At 50.8% G+C, this 22929-nt stretch overlaps 2 protein-coding genes across 46 annotated transcripts in view; both read left to right on the top strand.

Moving 5' to 3' along the window:
- SIN3A (SIN3 transcription regulator family member A) overlaps positions 1-7899 on the top strand; it is an 86715-nt gene extending 78816 nt beyond the window's left edge. For 8 of the 9 annotated variants that reach the window (XM_077938041.1, XM_028850317.2, XM_028850316.2 and 5 more), the window contains 2 exons: positions 2868-3075; positions 6606-7899. In XM_077938041.1, coding sequence (XP_077794167.1) covers positions 2868-3075; positions 6606-6836 — 439 coding nt within the window. In that variant the 3' untranslated portion in view covers positions 6837-7899. 9 annotated transcript variants of the gene reach the window in all.
- A 2316-nt stretch (positions 7900-10215) lies between these two features.
- On the top strand, positions 10216-22723 carry MAN2C1 (mannosidase alpha class 2C member 1). 37 transcript variants are annotated; one of them, XR_013395777.1, is made up of 27 exons: positions 10216-10340; positions 10621-10746; positions 11166-11289; positions 11906-12001; positions 12217-12287; positions 14151-14328; positions 14631-14820; positions 16085-16191; positions 16380-16490; positions 16885-16977; positions 17112-17228; positions 17453-17548; positions 17643-17788; positions 18146-18269; positions 18619-18740; positions 18842-18927; positions 19055-19210; positions 19405-19502; positions 19668-19762; positions 20013-20117; positions 20203-20359; positions 20480-20623; positions 21612-21721; positions 21829-21908; positions 22065-22220; positions 22296-22405; positions 22483-22723. XR_013395777.1 is itself a non-coding variant. In XM_077939893.1 (26 exons), the coding sequence occupies exons 1-26, from the start codon at positions 10240-10242 to the stop codon at positions 22607-22609; spliced, it is 3054 nt and encodes a 1017-aa protein (XP_077796019.1). In that variant the 5' UTR covers positions 10216-10239; the 3' UTR covers positions 22610-22723. The 37 variants fall into 37 exon arrangements, 18 of the variants coding, with proteins under 18 accessions (XP_077796019.1, XP_014998236.1, XP_077796011.1 ...); XR_013395776.1 differs by having other exon boundaries at positions 17109-17228; XR_013395789.1 differs by having other exon boundaries at positions 11155-11289.
- The last annotated feature ends 206 nt before the right edge of the window (positions 22724-22929 follow it).

Genomic DNA, 22929 nt, shown 5'->3' with positions numbered 1-22929 from the left:
GGTCTCAATCTCCTGACCTCGTGATCTGCCTGTCTCGGCCTCCCAAAGTGCTGGGATTACAGGCGTGAGCCACCGTGCCCAGCCAATAGTTTCTTAAAGGTTAGTAGCAATATCAATTTATATATCAGTGGGCTTTTCATACAGTTGTCAAAATCCATCATGTGTCTCTCACATGTGTTACCAAATTCCAATATCAATTTATCCATCACTGAGCTCTCACATTCATTCATGTGTATCATGAAGGAATCTTTTTTTCCTCTATGATTTTGTAACTATGCAATTGGCTATTTGGAAACATTAGCTCACTAAGTTGTACAGACCTACTAAATGTTGATATATTTTACAGTGTCTCCAAAAAAAATCACATTGATTAATATCACTATCACTAGGTCATCAAACACATCTTTAAGTATTGGGAAGCTGTCAAGCTCAGGGTGGCTAATACCAGTTCACCACAATTCATAGTTTTACTTGAAAATTCTAATCTTATTATTGGCAACATTATTTTCCTTGAAGTGATAGGCTCCCTTGTTCATTTTTGAGAAAACATCTGCCAAATACTTGGCTGAGATTGACTATATTTAGTCAGTTGTTCTTTCAGGTAAAAATGGTGATCCACTTACAACTCAAGCAATTGCTTAAGTACTTTTCTTTAATAATACCATTGTACTGGCCGGGCGCAGTGGCTCAAGCCTGTAATCCCAGCACTTTGGGAGGCCGAGACGGGTGGATCACAAGGTCAGGAGATCGAGACCATCCTGGCTAACCCGGTGAAACCCCGTCTCTACTAAAAAATAAAAAAACACTAGCCGGGCGAGGTGGCGGGCGCCTGTAATTCCAGCTACTCGGGAGGCTGAGGCAGGAGAATGGCGTAAACCCGGGAGGCGGAGCTTGCAGTGAACTGAGATCCGACCACTGCACTCCAGCCTGGGCGACAGAGCGAGACTCCGTCTCAAAAAAAAAAATACCGTTGTACGTTAGCACACAAAAGTGCTTTATATGTAGTTCCCATTTTATCACACAGCATGTTAAAAATATGTAAACTGAGGGGTTGGGATTTAATAAAAAATGTTACTCCTTCATCAGAAACATTGGTTTTTTTTTGAGGCAGAGTCTCACTGTTGCCCAAGCTAGAGTGTGGTGGCATGATATTGGCTTACTGCAACCTCCACCAGCCAGGTTCAAGTGATTCTCCTGAGTCACCCTCTCAAGTAGCTGGGATTACAGGTGCGCGCTACCATGCCTGGCTAATTTTTGTGCTTTTATTAGAGATGGGGTTTCCCCCAATTGGCCAGACTGGTCTCAAACTCCTGACCTCAAGTGGTCTGCCTGCCTCAGCCTCCCAGAGTGCTGGGATTATAAGTGTGAGCCACTGTGACTGGCCCATCAGAAACCTTCTTAAGTGAAACTGGCTTTTTTTCACTTAATGTCATTGTGCAGTCAGTGTGAAGTTCAAAGACTTGAATTGCAATTGCATGAGGTTACAAAATCGTGGAAGTAAAAGGATTCATTCATGGTACAAGATAAACCAATAGAGTTTGACAACTGTATGAAAAGCTCAGTGATGTATATAGATTGATATTGGAATTTGGTAACAATTTGTTCGATATTGCAAATACAATTTTTATTTTTTAAAAAAATAAAAAGGCGCCACCACCATTTTTATTCACCATTACGTTTATGGTGCCAGTGCAGATGTCAACACAGCAAAAAAGGGAAATAATATTTTAGTATTATTATGAAAATAGTTTTGATCTCACAGATCTCCTAAAAGGGTCTTGGGACCCTTTGGACAAAGAACTGCTGTCTACAGAAATACATGTATACAAAGATACTCACTAGAGCAATATTTTGGGTTTTTTTTTTTTTTTTTTTTTTTTGAGACAGTATCTGACTGTCTCCCAGGCTATAGTACAGTGGTGGGATCTTGGCTCACTGCAGCCTCCACCTTCTGGGCTCAAGCGATCTTCCCACCTTAACCTCTCAAGTTGCTGAGACTCTAGGCACACATCACCACACCTGCCTAATTTTTTTATTTTTTGTAGAGAAGGGGTTTTTGCCATGTCGCCCAGGCTAGTCTCAAACTCCTGAGCTCAAGCAATCCACCTGCCTCCCAACGTGCTGGGATTATAGGCATGAGCCACAACGGCCAACCTGAAGCAGTGTTTTTAATAGCAAGTTATGAGAAACAGTATAATTGTCTAGCTGATAACCTTTCTTCACTGGATGTTGAGGAGATTTAGCAAGCCTCCCACCCCTCAGGGCATCCATTCATGTGAATTATCTTCTTTCTTGTCTATGTAGAGTGGCACTAGTTTATATCATCTGGGGGAATTTTTAAAAATAGGCATTCAAATAATTTTTTGTTATGTGGTTCAGATGAGGAACCTCAGTTGAAATAAACTGTTAAGGAATGGTAAATTGGGGTACATTTTTCTGCAGCAGTTAAAGAGAATAAGACAAATCTGTCATGAAATGAAAAAATACTCATGACAGTAAGTGAAAAGTTGAGGACAGAATATATAGTATGATCCTATTTTGTCTTAGAAACAAATCCCAAAGCAGAATTATAGCTGGTAATTACATGTGTAAATTTACAGACGGAGGCCCAGAAGTTTCTCATTAAAACTCTTAACTGGCTGCATCTGCTAAGGCAAGTAGGGGATGGGTGAAGATTTCTACTTTTTATTCTGTGTACCTTTGCAGTTGAAATTTTTTTTGCAGTGAAACAACGGAACATTTTTGTATGTATTTAACAAATTGGGATGAGTACTATGTAAGCATATAATAAAGAAAACTCACTTGGGGGAAGTCACGGGAATCTGTGTCTGGATGAGCTCTCATCTTTCAGGGCTTTTCTGCCATAGGAATCTACGGCGGATCCGGAAATGTCAGCGTGGTCGAGAGCAGCAGGAAAAGGAAGGGAAGGAAGGAAACAGTAAGAAGACCATGGAGAATGTGGATAGTCTGGATAAGCTGGAGTGTAGATTCAAGCTGAATTCCTACAAGATGGTGTATGTGATCAAATCAGAGGACTATATGTATCGGAGGACTGCCCTGCTCCGGGCTCATCAGGTGAGAACCAGTAACTAATTTCTGTACACATCTGCCACCCTAGCTAGGAGCAGGGGAGGCCCAGAGTCTTCTGATTGTTTCTCTTTGTTTATGCAAACCTGTTCTTGGAGCTGAGACTTAGCTGAGGAAGTAGGTATGTTGGTTTGCTAAGGATGCTGTGACAGAGTACCACAGAGTGTGGCTTAAACGACAAAAGTTCTGGAGACTAGAAGTCCAAAGTCAGGTGTCAGCAGTGTTGGTTCCTTTTGAGGACTGTGAGGGACAATCTGTTCTAGGCCTCTCTTAGCTTCTGGTTCTTTGCTGGCAATCTTTGGCATTCCTGGGCTTGTAGATCCCTGCCTTTATCTTCATATGGTGTTTCTACCTGTGTGTATGTCTGCCTCCAGATAAGGTCACATTTGGAAGTACTGTGGGCCAGGACTTCAATATTTGATTTTTTGTTTGTTTGAGACAGTCTTGCCTGACACAGCCTCCCAAAGTGCTAGCTTTACAGGCACGAGCCACCACACCCAGCCAACATAAGAATTTTAGGGAGAACACACTTCAGCCCGTAAGAGCACATAAATACCTGGTGGCGCCTTTTTAGTGAATTTACTCCCAGTATTTACATCTCAAGTAGTATCTGATCGTTTGCTTGTATGAATTCTACCTGTTTTTACATTCTATCTCAATTGTGAAACCTTCCTGCTGCAGCTGTGTACAGGGTGTTATGCCAGGCCCTGGGACTACAGCCATGAAGTTGATCAGATGAAGTAATGTGATGATATGCACTACCAGGGAAACAAATCAGGTGCAGTGATCAAGGGTAACTAGCATACAGGACTTGCTTTCACTGGAGGAGGCTTCTCAAAGGAGGTGATGCTTGAGGCCTGAATAATGACAAGGAATTAGCCTGGTGAAGAGTAGAGGATGGGTGTTTTCTAGACAAAACAGCAAGTACAAGGCTGGGAGGAAAGAACATGGCATATTCAAGAAACTACAGACACCGTTGTGGCTCAAGGTTGCATGAAGTTAGAAGGGTAGGCAGAGGCCACATTACTTTGTCTAATAGGCCATGGTTTGGAGTTTGTTTGAGATGCATTGGGACATTTGACAAAGATAGCTTGGAGTGCTATGAGGAGAGTGGAGATGGGTATGTATAAAGTTGGAAGAGCAGAGACCACTCAAGGGTGCCCTTGTCCAAATGAGATTTGGGGACCACCCAGACTACTAGGGTGGCAGTGGAATTGCAAGAATTACATTGTAGATTTTATGTGTTTATTTATTTTTGAGACAGAGTTTCACTCTTGTCGCCCAAGCTGGAGTGCAGTGACCCAATCTCGGCTCACTGCAACCTCTGCCTCCTGGGTTCAAGCGATTCTCCTGTCTCAGCCTACTGAGCAGCTGGGATTACAGGCACGCGCCACCACGCCTGGCTGATTTTTTGTATTTTTAGTAGAGATGGGGTTTCACCATGTTGGCCAGGCTGGTCTCGAACCCCTGACCTCAAGTGACCCACCCACCTCAGCCTCCCAAAGTACTGGGACTACAGGCATGAGCTACCATGCCTGGATGTAGATATAATTTAGATATTTAATTGACAAGAGATGGTATTGGATCAAATGTGGGGGTAAGCAAAAGGAGGACATCAAGGATGGTGCCTAATTCATTTTGGGGTTTTTTGGTTTGTTTTGCTTAAGTGGATATTTTAGGGGCTCACCTGTTAATAGAAAAGGGTTATGAGGTTTAGGAGACAGACGAAGTGCGTTTTAAGTTTGAAAGGACTACAAAACTTTCAAGTGGGAGATGTTGAGCACACAGTTTAATGTATGATTATCCCTCGAATGACACGGGGTTTGGGGCACTGGCCCCTGCACAGTCAAATCTATGTATAATTTTTGACTCCCCCGGAATGGAACTACTGATAGTCTACTGTTGACTGGAAGGCTTACTGATAAACAGTTGATAGACATACTTTGTATGTTGTATGTATTATATATACTGCATTCTTTTTTTCTTGTTTTTTTTTTTTTTTTAATGGAAATAGACACGGGGTCTCCTTACATTGCCCAGGGCTGGTCTTCAGGGGTTCAAACAACCCATCTGTTTCAGCCTCCTAAAGTGCTGGGATTACAGGTGTGAGCCACTGTGCCCAGCCTATACTGTATATTCTTACAATAAAGGAAGTTAGAGAAAAGAAAATGTTAAGTCATATGCAAGAGAAAATATATTTACTCTTCATTAAGTGGATGTGGCTCATCATAAAGGGTCCTCATTCTCATCTTGTTGAGTAGGCTGAAGAGGGAGGAGGAAGGGGAGGGGTTGGTTTTGCTGTCTCGGGGTTGGCAGAGGTGGAAGAAAACTTGCCTATCAGTGGCCCTGTGCCATTCAAAGCCGTGTTATTCAAGAGTCTGCTGTACTTCTCTCATGGCGTGGAGGGAAGCGCAGTGGCATGATCTCAGCTCACTGCATCCTCTGTCTCCCGGGTTCAAGAGATTCTCTTGCCTCAGCCTTTCGAGTAGCTGGGATTACAGGTGTGCACCACCACGCCTGACAAATTTTTTTTGCTATGTGTGTGTGTCTGCCTGTCTCTGATTCACATTATTTGGGACACTGGGCAACAGCAGTTTTGTTTTTGTATCTCTTCTAGTATCCTTGCATGTGGTCACCAATAAATTTTTACTGGGTGTGTTGGTGGGAACAGAACCCCCTGCAGAAGATCTGGCAAGCCTGGACTCTGCTTGCCAGGGTGGGGTAACACAATGGAGGGAGAGTGGGTTTTAAGCCCTTTGCTTTGCACTATCTGGCTTAGAAGTCGATCTCCATGCTGATAGAAGTGATCAGTGGCTCACTGGGTCCTACCCAGGATACATTAGAGCAGATTGGTAAAACCAAGGAAATGTGGGGTTTTGGGTTTTTTGTATGTTTGTTTTTGGAGACAGGGTTTGGCTCTGCCATCAAGGCTGGGGAGCGGTGGTACGATCTCAGCTCGCTGCAACCTCCACCTCCCAGCTCAAGCGGTCCTCCCACTTCAGCCTACCGAGTAGCTGGGACTACAGGATTGTGTCACCATGCCCGATTAAGTTTTGTATTTTTGTAGAGATGGGGTTTTGTCATGTTGCCCAGGCTGGTCTCAAACTCCTGAGCTCAAGCGAACTGCCTGCCTCGGCCTCCCAGAGTACTAGGATTACAGGCGTGAGTCACTGCGCCTCGTCGGAAATGTGTCTTTTTAACACATTCCCTAGGTTATACTAATGCATGCTAAAATTGAGAACACTGAGCTTTTTCAGCCCAGAGCCTGTGTTCACATTTCTTTGGAGGCGTTATGGATTTTCATGCCCTCACATGTTCTATGTTCTTACTACTTTAACTTCTCTGTAAACAGAGAAGCTTTTTTTTTTTTTTTTTTAAAAAGAAAAACAAAAACAGTATCTAAGACTTGAGCCCAATCTCTCCTTTGCTCCTTTAGAAGAAGATTAGGCTTTGTATTTGAAGGGCTCTTTTTTGGTTCTGCTTCATTTAATAAAAAATATTTTTTTTCTGTTTTGCAGTCCCATGAGCGTGTAAGCAAGCGTCTACATCAGAGATTCCAGGCCTGGGTAGATAAATGGACCAAGGAGCATGTGCCCCGTGAAATGGCAGCAGAGACCAGCAAGTGGCTCATGGGTGAGGGGCTGGAGGGCCTGGTGCCCTGTACCACCACCTGTGATACAGAGACCCTGCATTTTGTGAGCATTAACAAGTATCGTGTCAAATACGGCACAGTATTCAAAGCCCCTTAACTGCAAAGCCAGAGCAGATAACTTGGGGTGTGTGTGGGGGTGTGTGTGTAGGCCTATGCATTCACACACTGAAGAAACAAGGAAGATGCCTTTCAAGCCTCACTGGGCCTCTCTGGGACATGGCCACCTGACCTGTGTGTGGCTGGTGCAGCCTGGCACCAAGTGGGCTACCTGTTAGGAACATGAATACCTTACAAAGCTGAAGCTGGAACTTTTCCAAAGGGTTTTGGGTATAGCCTGCCCTGGAGGGGAAGGAAGTCCTTGCAAGCAAAGACGTGCAGTTTGCTTGCACACACCAGCAGAGCTAAGACTGGAGTCTCCTGTGGCCTAACTTTCAGTGAGGGAACCGGATGCTGTTCACACTTTTGACTGGATGGAGATGCATTTACAAAACAGACTGGGGAAGGACTTAATACTCAGATGGATTGGAACTATCATGGTCACTGCTCCTCTCCCCTCCCCACAAAAGGAAAAAAAAAAAAAAACTGGATTTGATTTTTTTTTTTCTGGTCACTTGAGCACATCTAAGATCACCCATTAGGTTTTATCTGGGACCTGCAGTTTGGCTTTGGGATTGATCATCTTGTGGATTTTATTCCTGACGAATCCCTTGCTGCCTACCCTTTCCTTTGGTTCTCAACCTCAACGAGTTCAAATCAGTCGTCCTTTTTAGCTCCCGTGGAACTGTTTTGTATCTGCCTCTTTACTAGTCTACCCTAGTGCCATCCACCAGCTTTACTCTCTGACACACACATGCACACACACACGATTTTAACTTGTTTTTTTGTACATAATGTACATACTGTCAATTTTTTATTAAAAGAAATATGCTTTGATGTGCTAGCATAATTGCTCTAGCTTCTTGTGTACCATAGTACTATGTGGCTTCAGATTTAGTACCTATGAACAGATGTACAAGACATTTATTACACTTTTTACCAAAGGGAGTTACCATTGTAGTACTTTTGTGTAAAACTTGTCTTCCCCTTTGCCCCCAACTTTTTTTTTTTTTTTTTTTTTTTTTTGTAAATAAATAAAGCTTGGTTCTTACTTAAGGAATAAACTCTCAACCCACGTCCCTTGTCCTCACCAGAAAATACTGTGAAGCAGGGATTTTGGTTTCAGTTCCTTATCCAGGGTAGAAACAGGATTTTGCTTTAAATACTTGTTACTTGTTCCAAATCAAAATATTCCAAAATCTTAGAATACTTCAGTCTTTTAGTACATGTTTTTTCCCCTTGTTCAACTATCTGAAAATATTTTATATTTGGGTAAGTTGTCAAGCTATGTAGTTTGTATTTCTATATATTTTTTCTTATTCACATTGGTGATGGATGGGGGTGAGCAACTTAAATACCAAACCAGTATTTGAAAAAAAGTGTGTATAAGGCATGTGGTATACCTTATAAATGGGGTTGGGAGGGAGAGAATTTGAAATGGGATACCTATTTTTTTAATTACATAAATTTAAACTAGCATTTAAACATGAATGATTAGAATTTTTCTATGTGGTTAACCTGGACTTTCTGAACAAAGACCAACTGAGCCCCTCCCAGTACTCTGGCGGATTTTTCTTCAGCAACCATTCCGCAAGTCTTAGTCGTAAGCAGCAATGTTTTGTGTGTTTTATGTTTGCTTTTTAGTTAAAAATCACCACCACCACCACCAAAAAGAAAAATTTTTTGGCTCTTGGATTTTCAAAATACATGGTAGACCTGATTTTAGGCTTTTATTATTGTTTAAAGACAAAGTCTCACTTTATGACCCACACTGGAGTGCAGTGGCACGATCATAGCTCACTGCAGGCTTGACCTCCCAGGCTCAAGCAGTCCTCCCACCTCAGCCTCCTGAGTAGCTGCATGCCACCACACCCAGCTAATTTTTTAACTTTTTGTAGAGACAGGGTCTTGCTATGCTGCCTAGGCTGGTCTCAAACTCCCCTCCTCAAGCTGTCCTCCCACCTCGGCCTCCCAAAGTGCTGAGATTACAGGTGTGAGCCACCAGACCCGGCCTGATTTTAGGCTGCTTTTGTACTGGGGAGAGGAGACTGTGAGCCAAAGTGTAGGGTGCCAAAAAGAGCTTTGTGGGATAAGATTTTAGGGCAAAACTGGGGCAATGTCGACTTGGGAGTGGTCATATGTACTGATTTTGGGGAAAGATCCTGAGGTTTTCTCAGAAATGATTCACCTATTCCCCTGTGTTCCCTCAAGAAAGGTCATGTTGACCTGGAACCGTAGGGGAAATTGGTGGGGTGTGATCAGGGTCAGCCCTGGCTGTTGCTGCCCCTGCACAGTGTTACATCCTGAGCACCTGCCTGCAGGTCAGGATAGGATTTCAAGGCCAGTTCAGGAGAAAGTCCCAACCCACCAGTGCAACCAACAGAGACAGTTTTACCTATAGCCTGGGTTTTCACAAGTAGCATTTTTATTCCTCCTGCTGTCTGACATCTGAGCTCCAAGCTCTAAACCCAACCTGTATTATATGCAGCAGCAGGTTATCTTTATTTTAAATCACATTTGGTATTCTGTACTTAGTCACCTTTCCGTGTGATTTGCATTTGAAATGTTGTAAACTTGGTCCGTATTTCCATTAAAATATCAGGGCTAATCTTGTGTATTTTTTTTTGTTTGTTTGTTCCTAATGATTTTATAGACACTCTCTTGGCAACCCCAGGAGAAAAAAACAAAGCTGTCAGTGGAGTACTAGGGGTGAGAATGAAACTGGAGTTCTGTTTCTGGTATTATGACTTCCCTGGACTCTACAGTCCTGTATGGTGAAATACATTTTTCCATTGGAATCGTCAATGCCATGACTGTTCTGCCACCTCAAACTCCAGAGTTTCTGGTGATGTGCAAGAGTTAGCAATATACGTTCAGTAAAGCCTGTAATCGAGGAAGTCGTGGTAACTTGGGCATATAGCTCTACTAACACCCTGACCTCCGTCCGGTATGAAAACACCTATTCCGGGTAGTCTGGCTCTCCACGTTAAGCAAACACCACTTTCTGTGTTCAGCGACAGCTAGAGCCAGAGGTCTCCCTGCCGGTTGCTGCTTCTGAGGCTGGGTCTGCAGCAGCTGAAGCTAGTGCCCTTCTTGCTGAATGGCCTAAGTCTCTGTCCCGAGACTTTCAGGAGTTCTCATCGTCAAATTTCCCATTTTATTTTGAGATTTGCCCTGCGGCCCACTATCTCGGACAACATAGGGGAGCCTCAAAAACACAGTTTCTAGCTTCCAACTCGGCTCAAGGTTCAGACAGCAGCTGGGCTTCCGAGTGCCGCCGGTGTGCCAAGAAAAGCTGCCCGGGACTGGGAGGCGCCCTCTGGACGCCGGAACCTTTGGTTTCCTGCTGTGGAGCGGGACTGTAGCGCCAGGGGCCTTCCGGAAAGAGGAGCGAGAGCTCGGCGATGGCGGCTGCGCCGGCCCTGAAGCACTGGCGCACCACAGTGGAACGGGTGGAGAAGTTCGTGTCGCCACTCTACTTTACCGACTGTAACCTCCGCGGCAGGTGTGGCCCTGGTCTCGGTAGCCGGCCGACCGCATCCGTGCGCTTCAGGCTTTCCTTCCGGGGAGAAACCCAAGCTGCAGCCACCCGGGCCGCAGGATGAAGTGCTCGCCGCGGGCAGGGCAGAGGCCGGGGAGGAGGGGGTAGGGAATGGACTGCCGCAGCGCGGCCAGGCAGCCCTCTTGGCGGAGGATCCAGGGAAAGTGCGGCCCCACTGGCCAGCTGGCACCCAGGCGGAAACCGGGCGGCCTCCAGCATGTGCCCACTGGCCCGTCCTACGCAGGCTTTTTGGGGCCAGCTGCCCTGTGGCTGCGCTCTCCAGCTTCCTGACGCCAGATAGGCTTCCCTACCAGGAGGCAGTCCAGCGGGACTTCCGCCCAGCACAGGTCGGCTGCAGCTTCGGACCCACGTAGGTAACGCCCAGCGGGTGGGCGGGGCTACGGGTCTAAGGGAAGTCCCAACCCAGCTCCCGGCCACACCTTCGTTGTCCGCCGTCTGCCCTAGGCAACTATGTGGGATCGAGCAGCACCCTCTGCTGGGAACAGCTCCCTGGTCCCTCAGTCTTCAGGGGATGGTTTTCATCCCCACGTAGCCGCCTCTGGACATCCCTTAGGAAGGGCACCCTAGGGATCACGAACCTTTGACGCCTCTGCCTCTTTCCCTCATCTTGCTTCTCACCTTGTGGCTCCTTTCTTGTGGCTCAAAGCTGAGTACCTTGTGACACTGCAGATTCTTGGAGAGTTTCAAGCCCCGGCCGACACTTTATCCAAGGAAGGATATCAGGATAGGGCTTCTACCTTTGGGCCTATCACAACAGCTCTCTTGCAGATGGTGGACCTGCTGGTTCCGGGTGGAACTGACCATCCCAGAGGCATGGGTAGGCCAGGAAGTTCACCTTTGCTGGGAAAGTGATGGAGAAGGTCTGGTGTGGCGTGATGGGGAACCTGTCCAGGTGAGGAACCCTGCCCTAGGGCCAGGTATGGCCACATTTCAGCCCTGAAATGACTGCAGCCCTTCTCCTGTGGACTCTAGAGAAGCTACAGCTGAGTTGCTCTGCCTACAGGGTGGTATCAGGATTTCAGGACTAAGGAAGTTGTCACTTGGGCATCTCTGCAATTGGTCCTTAGTTTTTATTCCATGTAATACAAACTTATAGGAAAACATTTCAAACAGTTCTAGATAAAGTAATGGATCTCTCCCTATCACCCATCCCATTCCCCAGCTATAACCACTGTTAAGTGTCTTGTTCATGCTCCACCCTTATCAGGTTTAGTCCTTATACTCCTATCTAGTAGGTCTTTATACCCATTTACAGATTAAGAAACTGAGATGTGTAGAGGTTAGTTCACTCACTCAGGTTCACACAGCTTCCATTTCAAGTTGGATTGACTCTTAATCTGGGGTTAAGACTGTTCTTCCTGGCTACAAGAAGGCAGAGACCTTCCCTCCCTCCCTTCACTGACTCAGCAAATATCCCCTGGTGTCCATTCTGGGCCATACCCTTAAGCACTAGGGTGTGGCAGAGAATGAGGCAAACCTGCCCTTAACTTCATGGAGTTTCTTTTCAGGTATTTATTTGGGGGTGCAGAGGCCACCAGAATCCACACTCAGGCCGCCTAACCCCTTTCCAGGGCCCTTCCCATAAGACCATGGCTTTGCCACTGGTAAACAGGGGCTATTTGGTGCTCATGGTGCTGGCTGCCATGGGAATTGGGGCATCTACTGCCAAGGGTCCCTGATTTGCCAATCTTGGCCCTGCTTGGGAGAGAGGACCCAGAGCTGGGGACCAGATGGAGGGACCTGTCTCCCCATGGCTTACACTTTATCTGAACTGTCCAAAGGCCTCAAGCCTTGTCTCTCTCACTCCCCTCCCTACTAGGGTTTAACCAAAGAGGGTAAGAAGACCAGCTATGTCCTGACTGACAGGCTGGGGGAAAGAGACCCCCGAAGGTGAGTCCCTGTGCCCTGGTTGACCAGTGCTGTCAGGGAGGGAGTACCAGTGAGCAAGGAGGAGCTGAGGCCCAGAGTGATCTCAGAAGCACCCCTCTGCTCCAGCACAATCATCCTCACATCTCATTGTTTGCTTTTAAAAGCATGATTTTTTCCTAACCATAAAAATAATGGGCTGGGTGCAGTGACCCACACTACCTGGGAGGCTGAGGTGGGAGGATCACCTGAGCCCAGGAGGCCGAGGCTGCAGTGAGCCATGATCACACCACTGCACTACAGCCTGGGCAACAGAGTGAGACTTTGTCTCAAAAATAATAATGTTTGCCTTGTGGTAAATACAGGAAAGCACAAAGAAAGAAATAACTACTGTTATTCCACTCCCTAGAATAGAGATGAACATTATTAACATCTCAGCATTCATGTTCTTTTTTTTTTTTTTTTGAGACAAAGTCTCCCTCTGTCGCCAAGGCTGGAGTGCAGTGGCGCGATCTCAGCTCACTGCAACTTCTACCTCCCAGGTTCAAGTGATTCTCGTGCCTCAGCTTCCTGAGTAGCAGAGGATTACAGGTGTGTGCCACCACGCCCAGCTATTTTTTTGTATTTTTAGTAGAGAAAGGGTTTCACCATGTTGGCCAGGCTGGTCTCAAACTCTTGACCTCAGGTAATCCACCCTTCTCAGCTTCCCAAAGTGCTGAAATTACAGGTGCAAGCTACCGTGCCCAGCCCAGTATTCATGTTCTTGGTGTATCTTTCCAGCATAGTTTTTTTTTTGGTTTTTTTGGGTTTTGTTTTGTTTTGTTTTTTTGAGATGGAATTTCACTTTTGTTACCCAGGCTGGAGTGCAATGGCGCAATCTCAGCTCACTGCGACCGCCGCCTCCCAGGTTCAAGCAATTCTTCTGCTTCAGCCTCCCTAGCAGCTGAGATTACAGGTGCCCACCACCATGCCCAGCTAATTTTTTGTATTTTTAGTAGAGATGGGGTTTCACTCTGTTGGCCAGGCTGGTCTCAAACTCCTGACCTCAGGCTATCCACCCACTTCAGCCTCCCAAAGTGCTGGGATTACAGGCATGAGCCACTGTGCCCGACTCATCCTGGTGTGGTTTTTACTAGTTGAGATTGTATCCTGACTTCTTACATTCCATGTTATAACCTGGACATTTTATGACACCATTAAAAACACTTCTTAGACGTTATTATTGTATTTTATATTGATTGAACAGTTTCAGATGCTTCCAGACACTGGGAGTATGGTGGTGAATAAAATAGTCCTTGCCAACAAAGGGAGACAGGTCTACTCATATAATTACAAAGCTGAAGGCTCTGGAAGAAAATCCTGGGTAGTCCACTGAGGAATTTGCTCTAGACTTAGTGGGGAAGTGGAGTCAGCAAGGCCTCCCTAAGGAAGTCGTGTTTGTTCTCTGAAGCCTGAGTATGGCATCACCACAGCCCCGCCTGTTCTCCAATGAATGGCCCGCCCATGTAAGCCATGTTGGTTTTAGATCTTGGGTCTAAAAGTTCAAGCCTGGGAGATCCGAACATGCTTTTAATATGCAAAGAGGGTTCCAAGACCAAGGCAGTGCTTTGCAAAGACAACTTTGGAAATATAAGACTAAACAGCAGTGTAATTTACCGGATTCCAAACTGCTACTTATTCTCTCTGACAGCAGGACATAGGATCCATCTGGTGTTTGTACCCCAACCCTCCCACATGCGCTCTTGACACACTGTGGGATACTCTGGGTAGTGGATCCTGAAAGCAGACAGGTTGGCCTCAGCTGGATGCCTCCTGGGTGCCCCCTCCTCAAGTCCCCAGAGTGCTGTGCCAGTCCCTTAGCCTGAGGCTGTCTCCCCATGTTTGTAGCCTCACCCTCTATGTGGAAGTAGCCTGCAATGGGCTCCTGGGGGCCGGGAAGGGAAGCATCATTGCAGCCCCTGATCCTGAGAAGATGTTCCAGCTGAGCCGGGCTGAGCTGGCTGTGTTCCACCGAGATGTCCACATGCTCCTGGTGGATCTGGAGCTGCTGCTGGGCATAGCCAAGGTATTTGACACCCCCTGTACCCCCTGCTACCCTCTAGAGCCCTGCTCCAAGAAGGTTGTTCTTTGGGTCAGATAAATGGGACTCTGGGAATCCAGAGTAGGAAGAGGGTTTCCACCTGCTTGAGGGTTGAGAGAATTTTCCTATGTGAAGGGGAGGAGGGAGATGGTGCTGAGCAGGGGGACCAGCAGGGAAAAAGGGTTGGAGGTCAGGGGAGCTCTGCTGAGAGCGCTGAGGAGATCAGTGGGGCCTAGGTCTGGAAGCCATACTTGAAAAGGGGATTAAGGGGCAGAACCCTGCTGCAGGGCCTCGGGAAGGACAACCAGCGCAGCTTTCAGGCCCTGTACACAGCCAACCAGATGGTGAACGTCTGTGACCCTGCCCAGCCCGAGACCTTCCCAGTGGCCCAGGCCCTGGCCTCCAGGTTCTTTGGCCAACGTGGAGGTGAAAGCCAACACACCATTCATGCCACAGGGCACTGCCACATTGATACAGGTAGGACAGCAGCTAGTTGGGCTGGCTGGGGAGGCAGGAGTGCCCTTGAAGACCTGGATGTGTCCTAGAAGCACTGTGTGATGCTCAGCAAGTTCCTGCCCCTCTTGGACCTGAGTTTTCCCCATCTGTAAAATGGGACCAGGGGGCTGGACTGTGGACTCTGCTTGCTTTGGATTCACTTATTCTTTTTTTTTTTTTTTTTTTTTTTGAGATGGAGTCTTAGTCTTGTCACCTAGGGTGAAGTGCAATGGTGTGATCTCGGCTCCCTGCAACCTCTGCCTCCTGGGTTCAAGTGATTCTCCTGCCTCAGCCTCCTGAGTAGCTGGGATTACAGGCACCCACCACAATGCCTGGCTAATTTTTGTATTTTTAGTAGAGACGAGGTTTCACCACATTGGTCAGACTGGTCTCGAACTTCTGACCTTGGGTGATCCGCCTGCCTTGGCCTCCCAAAGTGCTGGGATTATAGACATGAGCCACTGTGCCCAGCCTCATTTATTCTTTCAACAAAATATGATGCCTCGTGGGGCCCATGCTAGATATTGAGGGTAGGATTATAGAGAAGGATTCAGCAGGCAGAGTTGGTGTCACAGTGGTGGGGAGTCTGGGGCACTGGAGAGCACAGAAGAGGTACTTACTCCACCTGGGCTGGGGGATTCCAGAGAGGCTTCCTCAAGTTTGCAGTGTCTTGAGTTTTATGGGAAATCCACGTTTTTAACAAGCTCCTGAAGGTATTGATTCTGATGCAGCTGGAGTTTTGGGATCACAGAACAAGGGCTTTCTCTGCTGTGCCAAGATGTAGGGTAAGGTGTGAGAGGTTCTAAACTGGTAAGGAAGGAACTGTGGCCTGGGGGTCAGGAGAGGCTGTAGCACCTCTGGCAGGACAGCCGGCTCCATCCTGGGAGCCATGTCCCTGTTCCCAGGTATCCGTCAAGTGTGTGCAGTGGCAGGGTAGTCCCTGCTGCCTCTCGGAGGATCCTCTAGGGGATGTCTAATTCCCCAAGAGGACTGAAGCTATTCCGGGACCTGGAGCCTCCATTTCCTGACCTGTATAATTGGACTTATAGCACTGCCGCCTCCTTTCCCCAGCCCCCCCTCCCACCTTGCTGGAGTGAAGTGAAGTGACCACTCAGGAGAGACACCTCAGGGCTTTCCAGGGTGAAGGGCCTGGGATGGGAGGGAGGCTAGGTGACCCTCTGGAACCCCAGCGCGGGCCTGGTCAGCCTTGCCGCTCCCTCCATCCTCCACCCCACTCCCTGTTTAGCCTGGCTTTGGCCCTTCAAAGAGACCATGAGGAAATGTGCCCGGAGCTGGGTGACCGCCCTGCAGCTCATGGAGCGAAACCCTGAGTTCATCTTTGCCTGCTCCCAGGTCAGAGGGACAGCTGTGAGGGGGAAGGGAAGCACGTGGCCCTCCCTGGAGCTCCACAGGCCCTGAAGGTTTCCTGGGCCTGGGGGCAGGGCTGCTCCTCACCCTTAGCCACCCACTGAGTCCCATATGCTCTGTCCTGGGTGGGGCCCTCATCACTCTGGGCCCAGCTCCCCTCAACCTGCCCACAGGCGCAGCAGCTGGAGTGGGTGAAGAACCGCTACCCTGGCCTGCACTCCCGCCTCCAGGAGTTTGCGCGCCGTGGGCAGTTTGTGCCTGTGGGGGGCACCTGGGTGGAGATGGTAAGTGCACTGAGCACCCCTCAGCCTTGAACCGTATGACAACGGCCTTCCTTCAGGTAGCCCCAGCCCTCCTGGCTTTGCTGGTGACTTTCCGCAGGCCACTCATCCCCTGTGTGGCAGGGCTGGCTCATTAGTGCCTGGGATCTCAGGGCCTGGAACTTGAAGGGGGAGGAGAGCCTACAGCACTCTGACAAGTTGCATGGCCTAGTCCTAGGCACCCCTTCAGGCAGATGGACAGTCAGGCCTGAAGGACAGGGGCCCTTACTGAGTTCCGGCTGTAACTCCCATGTTGGAGCAGCCCTGGCTTCTCCTGCAGGGAGTGGGTTGGCCTGAGTGCCTGCCTGCTCCCCATCTAGCACTGACCTGGGCTGCCTCCCACTTCTTTCACTGCCAGGATGGGAACCTGCCCAGTGGAGAGGCCATGGTGAGGCAGTTTTTGCAGGGCCAGAACTTCTTTCTGCAGGAGTTTGGGAAGATGTGCTCCGAGGTAGGCTGAGAGCTGCTGCATCAGGCTGTGGGCAAGTGGGGCTGGCGCTCGACTTGGAGTGCTGAGGGGCTGAGGCTGGGGTGAGTCCACCTGGAGCTCTGGTTCCTGCACTCCAGGATCCTCTTTCCCAGCAGTTCTGGCTGCCGGACACCTTTGGCTACTCAGCACAGCTTCCCCAGATCATGCACGGCTGTGGCATCAGGCGCTTTCTCACCCAGAAATTGAGCTGGAATTTGGTGAATTCCTTCCCAGTAAGCAGGGACCCAGGGGGGTCAAGGTCAGAGTGGGTCAAAGTCCCACCTGGCCCATTTGCCTCTTCCCCCTTATTGAGGGGTCCTAGACAGACCACCAAACCCTCACTCTGCTTCTGCCAGGGTCACATAGCAGGCAGGGGCAGGACCAAGTCTGGAAGGCCTGGCGCTGCCTCAGCCCTGACTCTGGCCTCTCTGCCCTGCCTCTGTTTCTCTGCTGGTAGCACCATACTTTTTTCTGGGAGGGGCTGGATGGCTCCCGCGTACTGGTCCACTTCCCACCTGGCGACTCCTATGGGATGCAGGGCAGCGTGGAGGAGGTGAGGGGTCACCTAGGGTGGTGGGGTAGGGGCAGGCTGGAGAGGGCTGGCTTCTCCCAGGCTGATCCATGCTGGCCTGCCCTCACCTGTCTAGGTGCTGAAGACTGTGGCCAACAACCGGGACAAGGGGCGGGCCAACCACAGTGCCTTCCTCTTTGGCTTTGGGGATGGGGGTGGTGGTCCCACCCAGACCATGCTGGACCGCCTGAAGCGCCTGAGCAATACGGATGGGCTGCCCAGGTCAGGCCGGGCCTTGGCTCTCCTTTAGCCCCAACCTGGGCCCTTGCCATGAGCCCTGCCTTCCCTCAGACATTGGACCCAACCCCTCATCTGGACCTTGTCCTGTCCCAATCCTAGACCACGGGTTCCTCCAAACTTCCACCCTGGGGATGGGTGGGGGAAAAGCTGAAGGTGGTAAGGGCTCCAGCCCACCAGAGAGAGAGGCTCTCCTAGGGCGTCCGGGGCTGGCAATGTGTGGACGGGGAGCTTTCTGGAGTGGCTCCTTTCTGTAGGGGCTGGATCCTTTGCTCTGGTGTGGAAGAAGGGTGAGCCATGTGGTCTCCAAGGCTGGGAGACCCAGACTTGTGGTCTCCTCAGGGTGCAGCTATCTTCTCCAAGGCAGCTCTTCTCGGCACTGGAGAGTGACTCGGGGCAGCTGTGCACATGGGTTGGGGAGCTCTTCTTGGAGCTGCACAATGGCACATACACCACCCATGCCCAGGTCAGGGGCAGGTTGCAGGGCCGTGCAGGGAGGGTGTGCCCTTGATCTGCAGAGGGTCAGAGAAGGCAGCAGGGGAGAGAGCCCAGGCCAGATCTAGGGGAAGAGAAGTTTGGAGGAGAGAAGTTCAAGACCTGGGTTGGTCAAGAAGGCTTGAAGGAGGCAGTGTCCCTGAAGAAAGGGGTTGGGGCTGCGGGGAGAAGAGGGAAGGCATTTAAGGCAGGTCACTTCCAGAGGCCTTCTCCACGAGGCCCTTGGGGGGTCCTCAGGGATTCTGAGCAAGGGAGGGCTTTGGAAGGTGTCCTGGGACACCTAAGCAGGCTCCAGACTGATCTTCCCATCCCGGGCTCAGATCAAGAAGGGGAACCGAGAATGTGAGCGAATCCTGCACGATGTGGAGCTGCTCAGTAGCCTGGCCCTGGCCCGCAGTGCCCAGTTCCTATACCCAGCAGCCCAGCTGCAGCACCTCTGGAGGTCAGCCTGGTTCTGTCCCTGCCACCCACCTGACTGCTCACTGCAGATACCTCTGTGGCTGCCCCTCCCAGTCTTCCCATCCCTGCCCTTGGCCCCTGCAGGCTCCTGCTTCTGAACCAGTTCCATGATGTGGTGACTGGAAGCTGCATCCAGATAGTTGCAGAGGAAGCCATGTGCCACTACGAAGGTTAGGCTCACAATAGTCCTTCCCGCTCTCTCCAATGCCAGGGCTGAGCCCGGACTGTCTCCTGTGGGATACCCATGGGCTCATTCCAGACCTGTTGCCCACCTATGACCAGCCAGTCTCTCCTCAGACATCCGTTCCCATGGCAATACACTGCTCAGCACCGCAGCCGCAGCCCTGTGTGCTGGGGAGCCAGGTCCCGAGGGCCTCCTCATCGTCAACACGCTGCCCTGGAAGCGGACCGAAGTGATGGCCCTGCCCAAGCCGGGTGGGGCCCACAGCCTAGGTACAAGCTGAGGGGAAGGGTTGCTATTGCAGCAGGAAGGATGGAGGCCAGACAGATCAGGCCTGGGATACCCCTAGGGATCTGGGTGCCCCTGACTGGAGAGTAGTAGCTCATCTTCCACCACCCCACCCCCACCTACGCAAGCTTCCTGAAAGGTCAGGAAGGCTGCACTGATGCCCAGGCCTCACCCCCAGCCCTGGTGACGGTGCCCAGCATGGGCTATGCTCCTGTTCCTCCCCCCACCTCACTGCAGCCCCTGCTGCCCCAGCAGCCTGTGTTCGTACTGCAAGAGGTGAGTCCTGCATGTCCTAGGGGGCAGGAGCTGTGCTGGGATGCTTTCTGACAATTGAGCTCCCCTGCCTGGAGCAAGTAGTGAGGCGGGGCTGGGGTTGGGGTGGGAGGACTTTTGGTGTGGGAAGCCCCTACAGACTCAGCCTCAAGGCCTCCTCCCACAAAGACTGATGGCTCCGTGACTCTGGACAATGGCATCATCCGAGTGAAGCTGGACCCGACTGGCCGCCTGACATCCTTGGTCCTGGTGGCCTCTGGCAGGTGCCAACTCCTTACTGCCCTTTCCCAGTGCCTGGCAAGGAGACCCCAGCCCGTTTCCTCTGTCCCCTGGCCGCAACACTGCCCACAGCAGCCCACCAGTGGCTGTGGGCTGGAACCCACACATGGAGCAGGGCAGGCTGGGCAGTAGTCGCCTGTCCCCTGGGTCTACTCACTCCACCCTACCCCACCAAGAGCAGCTGGAGGGAGCAAGGTCAGATGGTTGTACAGCATCAATCCCATGTCCTTCCAGGGAGGCCATTGCTGAGGGTGCCGTGGGGAACCAGTTTGTGCTGTTTGATGATGTCCCCTTGTACTGGGATGCATGGGACGTCATGGACTACCACCTGGAGACACGGTATGGGCTGGGCAGCATGTGGGGATGGTGGAGGTGGCAGGAACACAGGCTGTTCTGGCTCAGTATGTCCACCCCTGTCCCATAGGAAGCCTGTGCTGGGCCAGGCAGGGACCCTGGCAGTGGGCACCGAGGGTGGCCTGCGGGGCAGCGCCTGGTTCTTGCTGCAGATTAGCCCCAACAGTCGACTTAGCCAGGAGGTCGTGCTGGATGTTGGCTGCCCCTATGTCCGCTTCCACACCGAGGTAGTGGTGGGGGGGGACAGGGTGGCTGTTTTCCCCAAGTGTGCTTGGTAAGGAGGGGCCAGCCCCAGGCCTGGGTGTGTCTCTTCCTTCCCTGACTTCCATCCTCCATCCTGCTCCCAGGTACACTGGCATGAGGCCCACAAGTTCCTGAAGGTGGAGTTCCCTGCTCGCGTGCGGAGTTCCCAGGCTACCTATGAGATCCAGTTTGGGCACCTGCAGCGACCTACCCACTACAATACTTCTTGGGACTGGGCTCGATTTGAGGTCTGACATGGCAGGGTGCGAGTGGCCTTGGATTCCTCCCTGGCTGGGGAGACTGCTTGTGTGGTACGGGCTGGGGAGGAAGAGGATAATCAACATTTGCTGCTTCCTAAGGTGCGTGCCAGGCATTGCACTAAATGCTTTACATTGGCCGGGCACGGTGGCTCATGCCTGTAATCCCAGCACTTTGGGAGGCCGAGGCAGGTGGATTGCCTGAGTTCAGGAGTTCAAGACCAGCCTGGCCAACATGGTGAAACCCCGTCTCTACTAAAAATACAAAAATTGGCTGGGCGCAGTGGCTCAGGCCTGTAATCTCAGCACTTTGGAAGGCCGAGGCGGGCGGATCACGAGGTCAAGAGATCGAGACCATCCTGGACAACATGGTGAAGGCCTGTCTCTACTAAAAATAAAAAAAAATTAGCTGGGTGTGGTGGCGCACGCCTGTAGTCCCAGCTACTTGGGAGGCTGAGGCAGGAGAATCGCTTGAACCCTTTAGGTGGAGGTTGCAGTGAGCTGAGATTATGCCACTGCACTGCAGCCTGGCGACAGAGTGAGACTCCATCTCAAAAAAAAAAATTAACCGGGTGTGGTGGTACATGCCCTGTTATCCCAGCTACTTGGGAGGCTGAGGCAGGAGAATCACTTGAACCCGGGAGGCGGAGGTTGCAGTGAGCCCAGATCATGCCACTGCACTCCAGCCTGGGTGACAGACTGAGATCCTGTGTGAAAAAAACAAAAAAAGTTTTGCATTTAATTTGATACTCATGATCATTCGGTGGGGTAAGTACTATTATTTATTCATTCCATTTCACAGATAGGAAACTGAGGCTTAGGCAGGTTGGGTGGCATGCCCAGAGCCCCGTGCAGTGGGAGCTGGAGTTCAGTTGTGTGGTTCTAGAGCTTGTGCTCAGCCTAGTGACAGGAGCTCTGGAGTCTACAAGCACAGAGAGGGGCACAGGGCCACCAAGTGGGTCTTGGATCTGCTCTCCAGGTGTGGGCCCACCGCTGGATGGATCTGTCAGAACACGGCTTTGGACTGGCCCTGCTCAACGACTGCAAGTATGGCGCATCAGTGCAAGGCAGCGTCCTCAGCCTCTCGCTGTAAGTGGGGTACCCACCAGGCCTGGGAGCTGGCATGGGGACATGGGTCTTCCCGGCCACAACTCCACCAGCTTCAGCCTGGCCCCTACTTGCTCTCCTTACCCCAGCTTGCGGGCGCCTAAAGCCCCGGACGCTACTGCTGACATGGGGCGCCACGAGTTCACCTATGCGCTGATGCCCCACAAGGGTGAGTGCTGGGGACGGTGGGGCCTTCCTGCATCCCTAGACACCTCTCTGCCCTTCTGTGAGCCCAAACCCCAGCAGCCTGGCTCCCTGTTCCTTCTAGGGACATGGGAGGGTAGCCCCCACTCTCCACCAGCATTGTTTCCTGGTCATTCCCCAGGCTCTTTCCAGGATGCTGGCGTTATCCAAGCTGCTTACAGCCTAAACTTCCCCCTATTGGCTCTGCCAGCCCCCAGCCCAGCGCCCGCCACCTCCTGGAGTGCCTTTTCCCTGTCTTCACCCGCGGTCGTACTGGAGACTGTCAAGCAGGCAAGGGGTGGGATGTGCTGGGGGCGGGGTCCTGGACTGGGCCCGCCCTTGGCCCCCGCTCACCAGCCCTGTCCCTCTGCAGGCGGAGAGCAGCCCCCAGCGCCGCTCGCTGGTCCTGAGGCTGTATGAAGCCCATGGCAGCCACGTGGACTGCTGGCTGCACTTGTCGCTGCCGGTTCAGGAGGCCATCCTGTGAGTGGCAGTGCGGGATGGGAGTGGGGGTAGAGTCTCGCCCTCGCAGAGCCCTCATGGCCCCTCCTGTTCTCCAGCTGCGACCTCTTGGAGCGACCAGACCCTGCTGGCCACTTGCCCCTTCGGGACAGCCGCCTGAAGCTCACCTTTTCTCCCTTCCAAGTGCTGTCCCTGTTGCTCGTGCTTCAGCCTCCACCACACTGAGTCCCTGGGGCTGGGGTTTTGTTTGTGGAAGGTTCTGGGGACTCCTAATTTCTGTTTCCCCAGCCTAAAGCAGGGATCAGTCTCTTCTTGTGGAATAAATCCTTGGATCAGGAACCCTGCTGGTAGCCACTGCTCGCTCCCCTTAGGGCCCATCCTCAGGCTTGGGGTCGGGGTGGGAGGTCTGGGGTGGGATGGTTTCCCAGGTATTTGGTGGGTAGGGGCAAGATCCTAAAGTACCTGTGTGTGCAGGGTCTGGGTTGCAGCCCCCACAAGAGATTGGTGACCTCGAGTGACCAAAAGCCAATGAAGAGACCATGAGT

Source organism: Macaca mulatta, chromosome 7 (assembly GCF_049350105.2).
Source record: "Macaca mulatta isolate MMU2019108-1 chromosome 7, T2T-MMU8v2.0, whole genome shotgun sequence".
Lineage (NCBI taxonomy): Eukaryota > Metazoa > Chordata > Mammalia > Primates > Cercopithecidae > Macaca > Macaca mulatta.
The sequence above is the reverse complement of the archived record's forward strand: the minus strand, read 5'-3'. Positions and strand labels throughout refer to the sequence as shown.